The sequence below is a fragment of the Empidonax traillii genome, unplaced genomic scaffold (genome assembly GCF_003031625.1).
Source record: "Empidonax traillii isolate 1590-97213 ecotype Southwest subspecies unplaced genomic scaffold, ASM303162v1 scaffold729:size315501, whole genome shotgun sequence".
Lineage (NCBI taxonomy): Eukaryota > Metazoa > Chordata > Aves > Passeriformes > Tyrannidae > Empidonax > Empidonax traillii.
In genome coordinates, this window is record NW_020955922.1 from 214,639 (window position 1) to 229,990 (window position 15,352).

Genomic DNA, 15,352 nt, shown 5'->3' on the forward strand with positions numbered 1-15,352 from the left:
CTTCCCTCATTCACCAGGAATTAGACAGGGTCAAACAAGAATATCCAGAAAGCCTGCTCCCGGGCAGCAATAGAAGAGCATCCCTGAGCCAACTGGCCATTTTGTGGAAGAAGTTGGTGAGGCAGTGCTGGCTTGTCTCCTTGTTTCTCCTGTGGGACCCAGAAACTGGCAAAAGTTTATAACACTGTTCTTATTTTTCCTGGTATGTAATTTCTGTAGTCGCCATGGAGATGGTACGTGATGATACTTGAGAAGAATCTTTCTATTAAAATGTTATTGGCTATGATTGACATTTTTTACAGTCACTTGAGAGGTTCTTATTTGTGTTCTAGCAGACAGTGTTTAAAAACATGAAATGGTCTTTGATTATGTAGCAAAATATCCCAGGAACTAAAGTGTCCCACAGTATCACAGGCTATTCACAGGAACAGTGGAAAATCCATTTTGCCCTTTCCCCGTTCTCACATTTATTTCTAATTTTGAGATTTCTTTCCTGAGAACACGAAAATGAAATATAGGAGTCGAAAGGTATGGGTTTAACGCTTCAAAAAGGAAAAAAGAAACCAAACTACTCATAATGCTATTTTACAACTACCTGGAAGTAGGTTGTAGTGAGGTAGATGATGGTCTCGTCTCTCTAGTAACAAGCAATAGGACAAGAAGAAATGGCCTCCAATTCATCAGAGAAGGCTGAGATAGTACAGTAGGAAAAATTCCTTCACAGGAAAGATTCTCAAGAATTGGAACAGTCTGCCCAGGAAAGAGATTGAGTCACCATGCCTGAACATGTTTAAAAGACATGTAGACGTGGTGCTTAGGGATATGGTTTAGTGGTGGACTAGACAGTTCTGGATTAATGGTTGGACTCGATGATCTTAGAGGTCTTTTCCATCTAAATGACTCTTTGATTCTATGTTTGTTAACATGATAGTGGATGGATATGTTCATATACAATCGTAGTAAGCATATCTAAAGTTACTTTAGTTACTCTATTTCACAATTCATATTCTTCAGCTAGGTTTTTTATCCACTGTTGAATTGATATCCACTGATACTAATTAAAGTAATCAGACTGATGAATTTTAATAGGGTCTCATGAAAAGAATTAAAGCATGGAGATAAATAGAAGGGTCTCACTTCCATAGTTGCTTTATCCTCTGGTAAATTTCAAAATTTACCAGGCTCTTATTCCAGCCTTTACAATTTGTCTCTTTTCTGGAAAAAGCTGTACTTTAAATTTGTGAGGTAAAGAAAGGTAAAACCTAATAAAGGTAAGTATGCTGTAATATTAATGGGATAAGAACTTTATCTACTATGGTCTGGAATCCAACCCAACAACTTGCGTAAAACCTACAAACTGTCTTGTCTTCACTCAAATTTATCCTGACTTAATTATCAAGTATGTTGTCTCTATTCCTAACAGAGATGATGCCAAATGTTTTAATTCTTTCTTTCTTGTATACTGGACAATGTCCTTTTATGTCACAACGAAGAAATCAAATGTATTTTCGTTTCATGTTTCCACCCTGGTAATTGTCCTTTTATTTCAGCTGTCCTTCAGTACTTCATATGGACCTGAAACCCTGTATGAGTGTATGAATTGCACTATGAAAACCATTGAAACAGGGACCTTGTTTTCTTTATACATCCGTAAAGCACTAGTACAGCCAGAGCCCTGTGAATAATAACAGCTAAATGATAAGCCTCTTCCAATCCCACATGATAGCCCTTTTAAAGATACGCTTTTTGTTAAGGACTCTGAATGCCCGTCGCTTCAGAGTTAACTCATAGTTGGAAGTTTAGAAGGCATTCCCCTGCCTCCTCTTTTTTTTTTTTTTTTTTTTTTTTAATAAGATCCATTGAGATCTGACAAAATCCTAATTACTGGGAATGGTGTGTAGCCTTTGAAACAGTATATGTCATTAAATTTGTTGGGGACACCATTATATCACAAATAAATGGAGAAATCAAGAAAACCAGGAGGAGCAGTTTAACTAGATTTGATGAGTGAGCCAGCAACAGACATTTAAAGATTTTAGTTTTTTTCCTGCTCATCAGTTCAATTTATAGGCATAGCAAGTTTCATAAATAATGATATATACCTTTTATTCAATGCAAATTAAGTTCTTTTTTCAAAGTTTTCATTTCACAGACCTGGCAACTGCAGTTTGATGTGTTTTAGGAAAACATACATGTAACTAAAGCTTCATGCAGCTGAGATGGGTAGTGCCAGGTGAGTGCTCAGGATACCTTGCTCAAGCTGAATTTGCCATTTCTTGAACTTGTTCCTGCAGCAGCCCCTGTACAGGTCCGTGTCATCACTGGAAAACCACGCAGGGTCCCCATTTTAAAACCCTTGCTGTGGCTTGTGAATTTTAATCTGCCTTTAGTGTTAAACATTGGCAGGTGACTTATAAAGAACGTAATGCTGATGGGGTATATTTTGGGAGGATTTTTTCAGGCACTGAAATGAGGCAGTGAGGGAGTGGGGGGCCAGAGGTAGGCATTCCTCAAGCCTGTTTTGCTACCAAGGAAAATGTGGGCAGATTCACAACCTCAGTCCATGGTCTATGTGCTCAAGGATTATCTAGCAAGGACTGCAAAGTGGGCAGGTGACTTTTATGGCTTATTCCAAAACATGCTAGGGTGAAGGAAAAAAAAAAAAAAAGGAAATAAAAAAAGTAGTGATTTTTAGTTTCTGGAAAACATAAGACTGTGGAAAGGCTCATGGATTTGGAAGCACTGGAAAAATGTGTCAACAGTTTGAAATCTGGGATTTGACAAAGTGTCCTGTATGCTCAGACAGATGTTTCAGTGATGAAGAAACTTGCGTTTTATGGCAACAGTTTAAAATATTTAAGGTTCTTTCCTGTAGAAGTCCTTAGCTGACTGAAGTAGTACCATGGTTCTGAAGTTGTGTCTGCAACTGAATTCCCCAGCTGGGGTTTGTCTCAAGACTTATGCATGGGAAGTTCTGCAGTACTGTGTATGGTATCACAACTGGAAACTCAGAGAATATCATGTTTATTACTTACAAAACTGGCCATTGAACCATTCCTTTAGCCTCTGAAGGATGTTAAATGGCAGACACTGCACAAATAATGAAGCCTTCCACAGGACAGGGTGAGAACAGAAGGGCTACGGTGGCCTTCAGAGCAATACAATAACTATTTTAGTTTGATGCGGTGATCTATCCTCTGTTGCAGGTCATTTTTCATTCATGCATGGTTTTACTAGCCCGAGATATGCCATCCTATTTTGACTCTTCTCTTTGAGCACTGCTGTATGTGATATCTCTTGTGCAGTAGGAATTGCCTGCTGATTTAAGATTCACTCTGATGTGTGTTGTTTGCAATGTAATTTTCCTCTTTACTGCATTTTTTGTTCCCATTGTTTTATTTGACATAGGCCTGTTTGAGTATGAACCTGTACAAGGCAGTTTTGCCATGCTGTAGCTGCGTGGCGTTACTGTACTTTCATCTCATCTCTGTGACTGGATCCATGTGATATTTCACGTCCTTAGGGGATCGTACTCTGCTTTTAATCTTTAGGGGTCTGTCCAGCCCTGAGTTTGAAAGTATGGTGCTATTGCCATACTAACCAGACCTCATTAACACCTGTCAGCTTGGAGCAGGCAGAGCAGTATATATGCCAACAGCAAGGCTCAGGTGAAACGTGGTCATTGCAATAAAGTGACCTGAGCCAGGAGGGGAGGTTTTGAGCCCAGACTGCCACTATGCATTTGCCTTGAAAATACACATTCACTGTTCTTCCTTGTGTACAGACCAGGAGGTTGCTAAAGTTAGGCCCAAGGGAATGTCACAGGATAAGGATTTTAAACTAAAGTAAGGTAGACTTAGCCTAGATATAAGGAAGAAGCTTTTTACAGTGAAGGTGGAGAGGTACTGGAACAGCTTGCCCAGAGAAACTGTGGATGCTCAAAGTGTTTTGTGGAAAAGTGGAAGTGTTTTGTGCTCAAGTGGAAGTGTTCAAGGCCGGGTTGGATAGGCCTTTGAGCAACCTAGTGCAGTGGAAGGTGTCTCTGCCCATAACAGGATGGTTAGAATTAAATTGTATTTAAGGTCCCTTCCAACCCAACACATTCTGTGATTCTATGATTCTCTAAGAAGAGAATTGACTTTTGTGAGATGGTTCCAGTTCAGACACAGGCTGGTCATCATGTTAGAAATCTTATGTGTCCCACAAGGATATCTGAGCCGAGCTCCGATACAGGTACCTGATGAAGCAACCACTGTGGTACAAAAACAGTTGCTGTTCTGGGGAGGACATCCATGATGCAGGGTATTGGAAGACTTACTGTTGGAGATCCAGTCCATGCAGTGTGTAAAGCCATCAAAGGGACATTTGATTCATAGCCTCTGGAGGCGCATACGCAGGTCATCATCAGTACCTGTACATGGATCTGGTTTCACAGTTTTTTAGATGACAGAGGGAGCCCAAAGCCTCTTCCTCTGTTCACCAGCTGCACACAAATTTTACCTTCAGAGTTGGGTGGATACCCTCCTTTGGGCTGGCTCAAGATCAACTGTGTTTCCTTGCTGGGGTTCTGGCTGCCTCCCGAGCCCTGTGCAGTGTTTGTGACCCCCAGCTGAAAACTGGGAGGAAGGAGCTGCAAGGCATTATCCAGAGATGCAGCCATAAGGATAGGATCAGCCACTGGAACGAAAAGAGTTGCAGAGAGGCTGAGCTCTCTGCTGGGAGCAGTGGGGATGTATTACAATTAGTGATGTGAAAGCAATAAAATGATGGGGTAAATGAGGTGGCAGTTTCTGTTTTCTATTCCCTGCTGTCTCCTTTTTCTTAAACACTTCATGACAAGGCTGACAAGGCCACTTCTCCACCTCCTCACAAGGGAGCATGTTGTCATTTAAAAAGAACAAGACGTTAGGAGCAAGAAAACGATTTCAATTTAACTGCTGTTTTTTGAAGCTGCTGTGTGTGCAGAACGAAGTGGTCAAACTTTGTGCAAGATCAGTGTTCAGGATTTGCTGCTAACAGCATCAAGACCAAAGGAAGGAAAACCCATCCCCTCTGCTCCAGTGTGGCCCTACATGGTGTACATGGGGCAGCATTTGCCCAGTGTGGAAGGAGGCTGCAAGGCTGCTTATGTCCCAGTTAGTGCCTGATCTCAGCAAGGATGTCTGTGCTGTTGTGTGCTGAGATGTCTTGTTATGCTCTCCTACTGATTCCAGTGAGGTGTATTTCTAGAGCATGGAAAATCCACTGGTGTAAGAGCCCGGGAAACACTGCTGGAGCATCCACTGGAGGATACTGGGGTGGTGGGAGAGGATACAAGATGGAAAAGACCAGAGGGCATGGGCTAAACTCTTGAATAATGCTTCTCACTGAACACTTCTTGTACATAGTCTGTGGATACTGATGCTGTAATAGCAGAGGGAGCCCTCTCACCTCCTGTATTCTCCACTCTGCATCCTCTTGTACCCATCAGTCACGTCTTGCTGACACCTGGCGGTCAGCCAAGCATTTCACTCAGAGCAGTTCTGTTGTCTGCTTCTCCTTCCAAGTCACTACAGAAACATATGGGATGGAAATGGTTGGATTCTGCTGCATCTCTTAAGTAAGAATATTATAGTCAATAAGGCTGTGTTTCTTCACAGTTTTGGCGATGCCATTTCTTTGTCTAGGAATCATCTAGCCACAACAATGAACCCTCCTCTAAGCATTTGCTGGACCTCATATTGCTCTTTATAAATGTTGAGGGGCAACAGTCTCTGTGGCTACCTGTTCACAGATGCCCAGGGACCTTCCTGGGTAAGAGTCGTGAAAGCTGAGGCTGCAAGCACAGAGTTGGATGCTGCTTTACAGCCTGCAAGCAGTAGTTGTGCTGGGTTATTTACCATGACCTTGTTTATAAAAGCTGATAGTATGTTTGTCGTCTACTAAATAATGAGGCTTCTCACAGCACTGTAACAGTGACCTCGAATGGATCTTGAATACACTTATGATGACTTGCAAAGTGTTTTTTGAAAATGTTTGTTCGACATTTTGAAAGTAGACTGGAAGCTCTATCATGTACCTGTTATTTGGTCTTGCTTAAATGGCATCTTTAAGTGGCTGTTTTCCAAAATAACAAATTCTACTTGAATATTTTTAGTTTATCAGCTTCATAAAAAGTTTGCAAATCTTACTGAAAATTGGGCAGTCTGATTAGGAAATAATTTCATGCAATAACAAAATACATTAAAGAAACTGTCAGGAGACCTATTCCTGTCTGCCCTGTCAAATAGCAGATATGTTAACATGTAAGACAGTTGTCTTCCAATAGGAATTGTTTTACTGCTGGTGATTTTCCTCCCGGATTATGTAACAAAACAGATCCTTATAGTTTTCAACTGAGACCTGCCCAGTTTTTTCTTTCATGGGAGTTAAGGTTTTCTACTGAAGGACAGCAAAACCACCTCCTGCACTGAGATGCCCTTTCCATTCCCACCTCTTTACTACTTAGGCCCTGGTCAACTGCACAGAGGTATTTTTATCAGTTTACTCACTGCAGCATGAACTCAGTGACTGAAAAGTGCAATAATTTGTTTCTGACTGGGTTACAATGTGCTATCAGAAAACCACCATTACATTGTTCTTCTTAAACTAATAAGTATTTTTGTATTTCTTTCTTGTGTGATCTTGCAGACTCAGCTCTTGGGAGTTTTACTTGCTGCTGGATCAAATTTGCTGATTAGTGTCTCTTTGAATATACAGGTATGGAATTATTTCTCTTTATTCAGAGTTGTTTATATTTAGCAAGTAACTTTTGTTGCAGTTTGGTTTTGATGATGTTCAAAATACAAATTTTGTTGCATTTAATAAACATTCTCTTTCTTCAAGTCTGATTTAACAGTGCCCTGCTGTAGTTGTTGGGAGCTCTCAACCTATTTTGTACTGTGATTCTCATACAGGAACAGAATAAAAATTCATAACTAGTGCTCCTCCTTGTAATGTGCCATAAGGAAATAGCAGCTGTGACTCACTCGTGGTCCCACTGAACCTGTCTCAGAGGTTCATCTGTAAAATTGAATTGACCACGAGGTGTTACATGCTGCTTAATGAAGAGATTAATGCAATTAATTGCATAAAGACAGAGTTTTTGCAATATTTGGCCCCAAAGCAACTTTGACCAATTTAGTTTTCCTTCTGCAGTTAGGATGAAATAATCTGAGTAAGTATTATTTAAGCCATAAAATAATGGGAGGTGCTGCCCTTACAAATATGGTAAAGGGTGGGATGACATTTATAAAATCCTTTCTGTTTTAATAATTAGAATACATACTCAGTAAAAAGTTAAATAATTGATTAAAATCTGTATCTTGTAGACTTCATTGTATTTTTAGGTCTTCTAGAAGAAGTTCTTAAAGCACAGAAGACATTGTTATGTAACTTGTCCAGGAAAAGTATTTTTGCTAGCTTGTATTTTAGTTGTATATGTCTCATGTAAAGCTGCTTCTTACATTTTCTGTAAAGGATGAAACAGAAAGCTGTGGAATATGAAATTTTCTATTCCTAATAACCCATTTTAATAATGCTAGAAGGTTCTTCAGTGATTCCCTCCTATTTTAAGTATCTCTAGTTGGACAATCCCATAGAAAGAAACGTGTTTAGCCGAAGGTGACAGTCAGGTTGAGATGACTGCTGCCTTTCCAATATGAGTTCCAACTTGCTGGTGTTGAAAGTGCTAGCACAGGCTCTAGGAAAATCTCTGAAGCTGAAGTGGAAAGATGAAGGTGATGTGGAAATTCAGTCTAGCCCATAATAATTAGATTGTTTGGACTTCGTATCTTTTGTCTGCTGAGAGCACTGAGTGCCAAAGTAGGTGCTTTGCCAGGGGAGGTACTGAGGCATACAGAAACACTTCTTCTGACTTGTAATCATTAACAGCATTTACTAGATTTGAACTATCTTCCAGCTTTTTAAATGCTATTTAGAAAAACCTCATAGCTCTCATTGCCATTTGATAGACAGTTTAAACTGAAAATTTTTTAATCCTTTAAAGTATGTTTTTCTCCATTTAGTAACAATATCTTCCAAATATAACTACTTTCCCTAGACCTCAACATTTATTTTCATATTCATATTAAAAGGACAGGCTGAACTTTTTTGTTCTCTGCTCTTTTCCCACCATGCAGTCCATTATCCTTCCTCTCTTCCCTCTAGCAGGTTGTTAGCTAAAGAACAGCTCATCATTTGCAATGTATTTCATCTGGGTTGTAAACAGTCTCCACCTAAATACCATTCACACACATTACTGTGCAGAGAAGGCAGACATCTGGAGAAAGAAGACTGTAAGAGAGTTGCTGAACTCACCTTCCAGTGTTTGTTGCTCATCTTTTCAATTGCACCGTGTCTTCAGGAGTTAATCCTGCAAGAATCTGAGGGAGAAACCACAGTTCAGGATTCAGTTAAGAAATTGGTTTTCAGCAGAAACTTTCATTCTTGATTTGAATATTATTTAATATTAATTTCATTAGTATTTTTATTGTGGTTTTTTTCTTTGTGTTTACAAATATGGAACACACAAAATCCTGGATGTTACTGTGAATAACACCCAGATCTGTGGCTCAAGGAAGTTTGATTTCATTGTGCTCTTTTTCTCCTTGGAGGGCTGAACTTCCTAGGATTTCATCCCCTGAATATGTTCCACAGTGTGAAGTTGCAATAATGTGCTGATCCTCTCAATAGGAGGAGTGACTAAGACTATGGAGCGTCACAGACATTCCTGTTTGGCGTTAACTTTGTAACATAGCCTACAAAGTAGAAAGGGAGTTTGAGGAAAATTCTTTACAACTTCCCTGGGACTCTGCAGGGATACTTCTAAAATCAAATATCAAGTAACGGAGAAAAAAATTTATTTTACCACCATTTATACTGCAATAACTGTGTCACTTGATTTCTGACTTTTTTGACCCATGTGCAGAGAGGCTGGAGAGTAATTTGAGAAAGGAAATTATGTTCTGCAGAACTAATGTGGTAAACATTGCATCATTCCCCATTATGGCAGCTTCCTGATGGAGACTGCCTGGATTCTGTTTCAGAGGATCAGTGTGATCAATGGCAAATTATTATCTTGTTATATACAGGTTCTTGCTGTACATCCAGAGAGAAAACAATTACAACCTGTATCAGTGATATCTTCTTCATGTAACAGGAAGTGCTGATGGAGTATTCCTTGAGTGTGTGTTATACCTGTTGTCACAGGTATAGCTGATTTTCCTTCAGAGAGTAATACTTTACCTATGCTCTTCTTCTAAGGTCAAACAGGAGATTGTAGCCAAATCCTAAATTCTATCTAATTAATTTATAGTCCTCCCTACAGAAGATGCAATTAAGTGCTGCCTTTTTCATTTTGAAGTGATATTTCCGGCAAGGATATGTTTCATGGGCAGGAATGCCATGTCGTCTGTTTCCCTTCTTCCGATTTGGTGCCGCAGTTCGGAGTCTGCCCCATCTCCTGCCTTTGAGTGTTTCCAGATTCAGAGCACAACTGCTGGGCTTCTGCCTTGAGACAAGAACAGATACATGCAGTGATAGCTCAGAAGCATTAGCTAGTATTCACTTAGTATGTTTCAGGTTTGTTCAGAGGCCTAATTTTTCAGCCATTTCCACCATGGCTCAGGAAGCACACATCTGAAGTGGCACTGAGTTAACACAAAGCTGTGCAATAACAAGCTGAAAGCCACGCTTAAAAAGAAACCTTGACGCACCTGGAGTTTGAAGTTGACAGCCCCCTTAATTATTCTACTTTTGTCAGACATAAGAACACAATGGAAGTCTTTCTACTCATGCCTGCTCCTAATAATTAATTTTCTAGAAATGCGCTCATCTCCGACTGGCTTGCCAAATTGAGCTGAAGCCCTACTACATGAGCAAGCTGTGGTGGTGTGGGATTACCCTCCTGGGGCTTGGAGAGGTGGGCAATTTCGCAGCCTACGGATTTGCCCCCATTGCTGTTGTCGCTCCACTGGGATGTGTATCTGTCATAGGTGAGATTTTTGCCATTTTTTGCTTGAATACATGCTTTAATCAAACGCCTGCTTGTGACTAGGAATAAAACCGCAGAAACTGCAGCAGGAACACAAGAGGAAAATGTTAATGTTGTGGTTTGAAAAGAAATTACTCATATAATTACATGAGCTGACAGTTTAACAAAAACTGTCTACTTAACTCAGAGACTCTTCTAATATATTTCTTTTTCCACAGTTTTTTTCTTTTGTGTCACTCTGTGCTCTGCTAGCTCTTGCCAGTTGGCCACCCAGTGCTGAACCAGTGTTGCCAGCTCTGCAAGGCCCCAAAGAGGGGGGCTGGCATCGTGCTGACTGCACAGACCTGTGGTCTGATCCTGAGTACCTACATGTTTTCTATGTTACCATCAGTTTCTGCTGCCTGTCCTCTGCCCATCCCCAGGATTCATGTTAACACAGGCAAGCTTGATTGACTTTCTGCATTGTGTGACAAAAAAAGCCTACAAATTTAGTATATTTACAGACATTATTAAACCTGTTCATTTGTTCCTTCATGTACAGATTAATTGGACTTCAGCAGAAGTGATATGATCTTACTTTTTCCTTAATTTGGTTTTTTTTGTAATTAAAGTATTGAGACAAGTGTGATGTTTCTTTGATAAAGTAACATACGTTTTAAAATATGTTATCATGTTGTGCTAATGCAAAGCAGAGTGGACAGGGTGATATTGTACAGAGGCTGTGAAAACAGGAATTTGGGGTGCAGCTGCATCCCTTAACTCAGTCACTTCACATCCACAGCTGAAACATCCAGGGCAGAGATATCTCAAGATATGCATATCCTGGAGCTCATTTACTTGCTCTTGGCAGGTGATAACACTTCATGGTCTGTGTCTAGCTACCAGTTTCATACTCAGGAGTGACATTGCAGTGAGTGATTCTGCATGGGAAGGTAGAAAGATGAATTATCTTCCCAGTGGACTGCCTGGCTGTAGTGGAAGGAGGCAGCTTACCGTATGTGGGTGCAATTTAGTGCGGAAAAGAAACTACAGGCAATTTACTGTAACCTCTGATGTTAAACTATTGCAGAATTTTAGAGAGTGAGATGTACAACCATGTTAGTTCACCGTGGTAGGAAAGATTTCTCAAAGAAAGGAATGCAGTATTACCTGAGATGGAAATCTAAATTAATATGACATATCTCAGGGTGATTTTAGTGGCAGTTGTTGTATCTTTAACAATTGCAGACCTCTCCACATCTCTGAACCTAAAGGGATATTGACCAATCTAATTTGTTGCCCAAACTGAATAAAATGCAAATATAGAAAACGAGAAAGAAGAAGTGAAAAGCAGTGAGAAGGGGGAAGATCCCATTGATTATTAAACTGCTACAAAGAAGAGATCACATTTAGGGTTGATTTTTATCGAAGCAGATCCCTTCTTTATTTTCGCAAACTGTGAAGAAATGTTGCATTTGATGATTCTTCCATTCTCCATTTCCCCTTACTTATAAAAAATGCCAAGAGATTATTTTCCTAATGGTTATGTCTTAACAAAATTCTCATCCACTTTTTTTTTTTTTGCTGACCCAAAATGCTTATCCAAGAAGACCCCAAAAAACACTTTAATAGCTTATATTCCATTCCCATATATCAGCTGACAGTATCCATTTCATAGCCCAAACAATAGGCATACCTGAAATTTTATTTAGTCTAGCAAACGTTTCCTTAAAGAAGGGAAAATTAAAATTATGTAAACAGCCAATTATAGTGATAACTTCCAAGTAACGCTTTCTACTACTTTCCTGTCTTCTGAAATTAAAGCCAGAGAACATCCTCTTAATTTTAGAAGAGTTCATCATGTAGGCCCATGACAAACTGAGCAAGACACATGTGCATCATCTGCTAACAACTGGGCAAAGGATACTGTAGACAGCAGGTCTTACAATTTAAAAGATAAAAAATACTTTTCTTAGTAAGTTTTGACCTGTTTTAGATGATGGAGAGTGGACTTTGCAGAGTCTGGCAGTTGTTTTGAGGTATTGCTGAATTTGTGTCTTTCATAAGTTAATTTTTAAAATTTATATCTGAACCCTAAGTCTGACCTTCTGAGATGCGTTTTTTCCCAAATTCGGTGTCAACACGTCCCATATGGTAAGAGCTGACTCTCACTGACATTGGGAATGTAGTACATATGGTTACTGAGGAGAAATGTGCTTTGCACAATATCCAGTCATCTAGGGGGTTTTCTGCAGATCTCCATCACTCTGGGCCTGCATGGAAAGTTGCCTTTGCTTGGAAACCAGGGTTTTGGAGGAGGATAAGGCAGACTGGAGTATCTGCCCAGAATGGATTTGAGCTGTACCCATCATATATCTCCAGACTTCTGAGATGGGAAGCATCTTAAAATAGATGGAGCCAACATCTATTATGCTCTGCTACCACATTTAACTGCATCCAACTGCCTTTTGCACTTAACCCGGTATCAATTAAATAGTGAAAAGTTTGTGCCTCATTCTATTGAACTGGATGCTTCCAATGACTGGTTTTAAAAAGAATCCAGCACCACAGACCATGAACTGGCATGGCACCAATAGATTTTAATTTTTTTTTCTTAGAATTAAGCTGGAAAGGCTATATTTTTCTTCTTACACAGTGGAAGTATTTCTCTGTGTGGTTGCAATGATGCAAGCTCTACATCTGTTCAGGGTTTTAAATAGTTTGAGAAGACAGCAGTTGTTTTCTTCAAGGGGAGAAATTAGTAAATTTTAATTTAAAAGTGGAGGAGTAATACATGTTTGATGTGATCATTAAGAAACTTTCTATACTTAAAAAATAAAAATCATATTTTACATGTAACTCGGGTAGTTTTAGGCGGCAGTGGTTTTTAGCTCATCATCTTGCTTTTGCCTGCAGAAATAGCTTGGAGGTGGAGGCATGGGGGTGGTAGAGGCCAGTGGCATTTGAGATAATTTCTTTTTCAGTTTTCATCATGCTGTAGAGAGTTTCTTTACACTTGACTCACTTAGACTGACATTGCTGAGATCCTTCGCATTTTTTATGTGCTCCTTGTAAATAGCTGCGGGGCAAGAAATTGTTTTAGGGTTTGAATATTGATATCACTGATGGTACTTTGGAAAGATCCTCAGACATTCTTGTAAAAGTGGATTTCTCCCACTCCCTGTAATGTAACACCTTTGAGCCCAAGAACTTGGAATTTTGAGCACTCTGTTGCTAATGATATCTGGGAAACGTTCACCAAACTATTCTTTAAAATAACCTTTTTTGTACTCATCTAGAAGATGCAAAAAAAGAATTTTCAGAGTTTTTCCTTCTCTCTGCAGTTTGTATGCCCTATAATCCATGTTCCAGAATTAAGCTCACCTTAATAGTGTCTCTTTTGAGCAATTCCTCTGATATTTTCAATGTTTGTATTCTTTTTTTTCATCAGATGACGTCTTGAAACGTAACTGGCAGCAACTGCATCTTCATAACTTGAGCACTGCTCAAGAGATTTAGGACAAAATCAACTGGGTCAACTTAAAACTGCTTGATTAGACAGAAGCAGACCCTTAAGAGGTTATAAAACAGAGTAAATGCTTGGTCTCAAAGTGAAATGCTGTTGTACAAACTGGGAGAGGTGTAATAGTCTTTGAATCATGGCTAGTACTCCTCCTTTGGTATTTCATCCAGACCACCAGTGAAATGGGGACAAAATATTCTGCTGAATGGGTAGTTTTAAATGCCTTTACCTGACTGAATCAGTTACACTTCACAAAACGAGCATTTGAGGCAAATATTAAATTTGATGCATTTATGTTTTTTTTAACTTTTAGAGAAGACAGAAGCAGTACAGGCAGTCTATGCATTTATGAGGAGAACACTAATGTTTTTTAATTCGTACAGAAACCTCATCTAGGAATCAAAAAGAGGAAAAGGAGGTATATACTAATATTTGAAGTTATGATCGTTTGTGAAAGATTATTTAGTATCAGGCTTGACAATAAAAAGGTTAAAAGGTCATATTCACAAATAGCCATGGTATCAGGAAAACAGCTTGGTAGTGAAATATACCTTTTTTTTTTTAAATAGTTTTGGGTTGGAAAAATAAATGATGGACACTCATTTGAGTTTTTAAGGCTGGATTGGACAAATACAGAAATATGCACTATGAATCAGTGTGTATTTTCTATCTCTAACTTCTCCTGTTGTGTATTATTCCTTTTTTAAAGAAACAAACGAGAAACAATCCTAACTGCAGCTTTCATGTCTAGGATGCAGAGGAGTTATTTTGTGAGCTGGATTCTCACCATTCATTGTCTTCTAGTTGCAGAACCCACACATCACACCGCTCTTTATTTCTGTTTGTGCTGGAGAAAATGTACATATGGAGATAATTGTAAACGATCACTCTCCTAAGAGAATGAGCAGTGTGTAGCACCATGACAGCCTTCCCTCAAGGCATTTAATTGCACATCCTGAAGAAACTCAATTTTGTTAATCGTTTTTTCAATTTAAATTGAAATTCACATGCTGCAGTGAATATATGTTTATTCAGTAATGTGAATATATAATCATTCAATATACAGTGAATATATATCCATTCAATAATGAATGTAAAACAGCCTAGTTTATGCTGATGTATGAAAAGATGTTGTTTCAACATAAAAATTCAGCTCCTGAACAAATTTTTTTTCCCATTTCCCACCCTTTTTATTTATCATTATTTTGATATAGTGTCAAGTCATATTTTCCCTTTGAGTTTCATGAGCATTCAGAAAGGCTTTGTCATATAGATACAAGCATTTTACAGGACCTGTTTACTTCTCAAATTATGGATATTACTATAAGCATGCAATCAAGGCATGAAACATACTCAAGGATTACATTAGGATGTGTTGGTTCTGTAATGTTTAATCCTTAAAAGATCATCTCACAGATTTTCTGCCCTTCTCTTGATCTAGCAGGCTACCACTCTCAGTGGGAATGGGAGTTGGAGTTGGATCTGTGCCTACTTTTGAAAGTTGTACCTTAAGAATTAGTTAAAAAGCCAAAAATAGTTCTGTTTCACCCAAAAGTATAAAAATCTTCTCAGATGAGCAGGAATGTAGTCTTTGCTCTGGTGATTTAAAGGCTGACAATCCAAGCTTAGAATTGCGCATGTGTTGTATTCCCCAAACCAGTGGTTCAAAACTAGAAAGGCTTCAGAACAATGATAAATTGCTTGTTTTGTTGCTGAGCTGTTGCCAGCTTACTCTTTGACATAGTTTGTCTGCATTTCTGTATTCTTATATTCTATTGCTGACTAATTAAAAAAACCCAAACCAACAGAGACTACTTTTCACTTTGACACGAATCTCA

General features: G+C 39.0%; 1 protein-coding gene across 2 annotated transcripts in view; it reads left to right on the forward strand.

The window, feature by feature from the left end:
- NIPAL2 (NIPA like domain containing 2) overlaps positions 1–15,352 on the forward strand; it is a 47,363-nt gene that overhangs the window by 11,152 nt on the left and 20,859 nt on the right. For both annotated transcript variants that reach the window (XM_027900436.1, XM_027900437.1), the window contains exons 2-3: positions 6,670–6,738; positions 9,842–10,013. In XM_027900436.1, the coding sequence (XP_027756237.1) occupies positions 6,670–6,738; positions 9,842–10,013 (241 nt within the window). The remainder of the gene's footprint in view (positions 1–6,669; positions 6,739–9,841; positions 10,014–15,352) is intronic.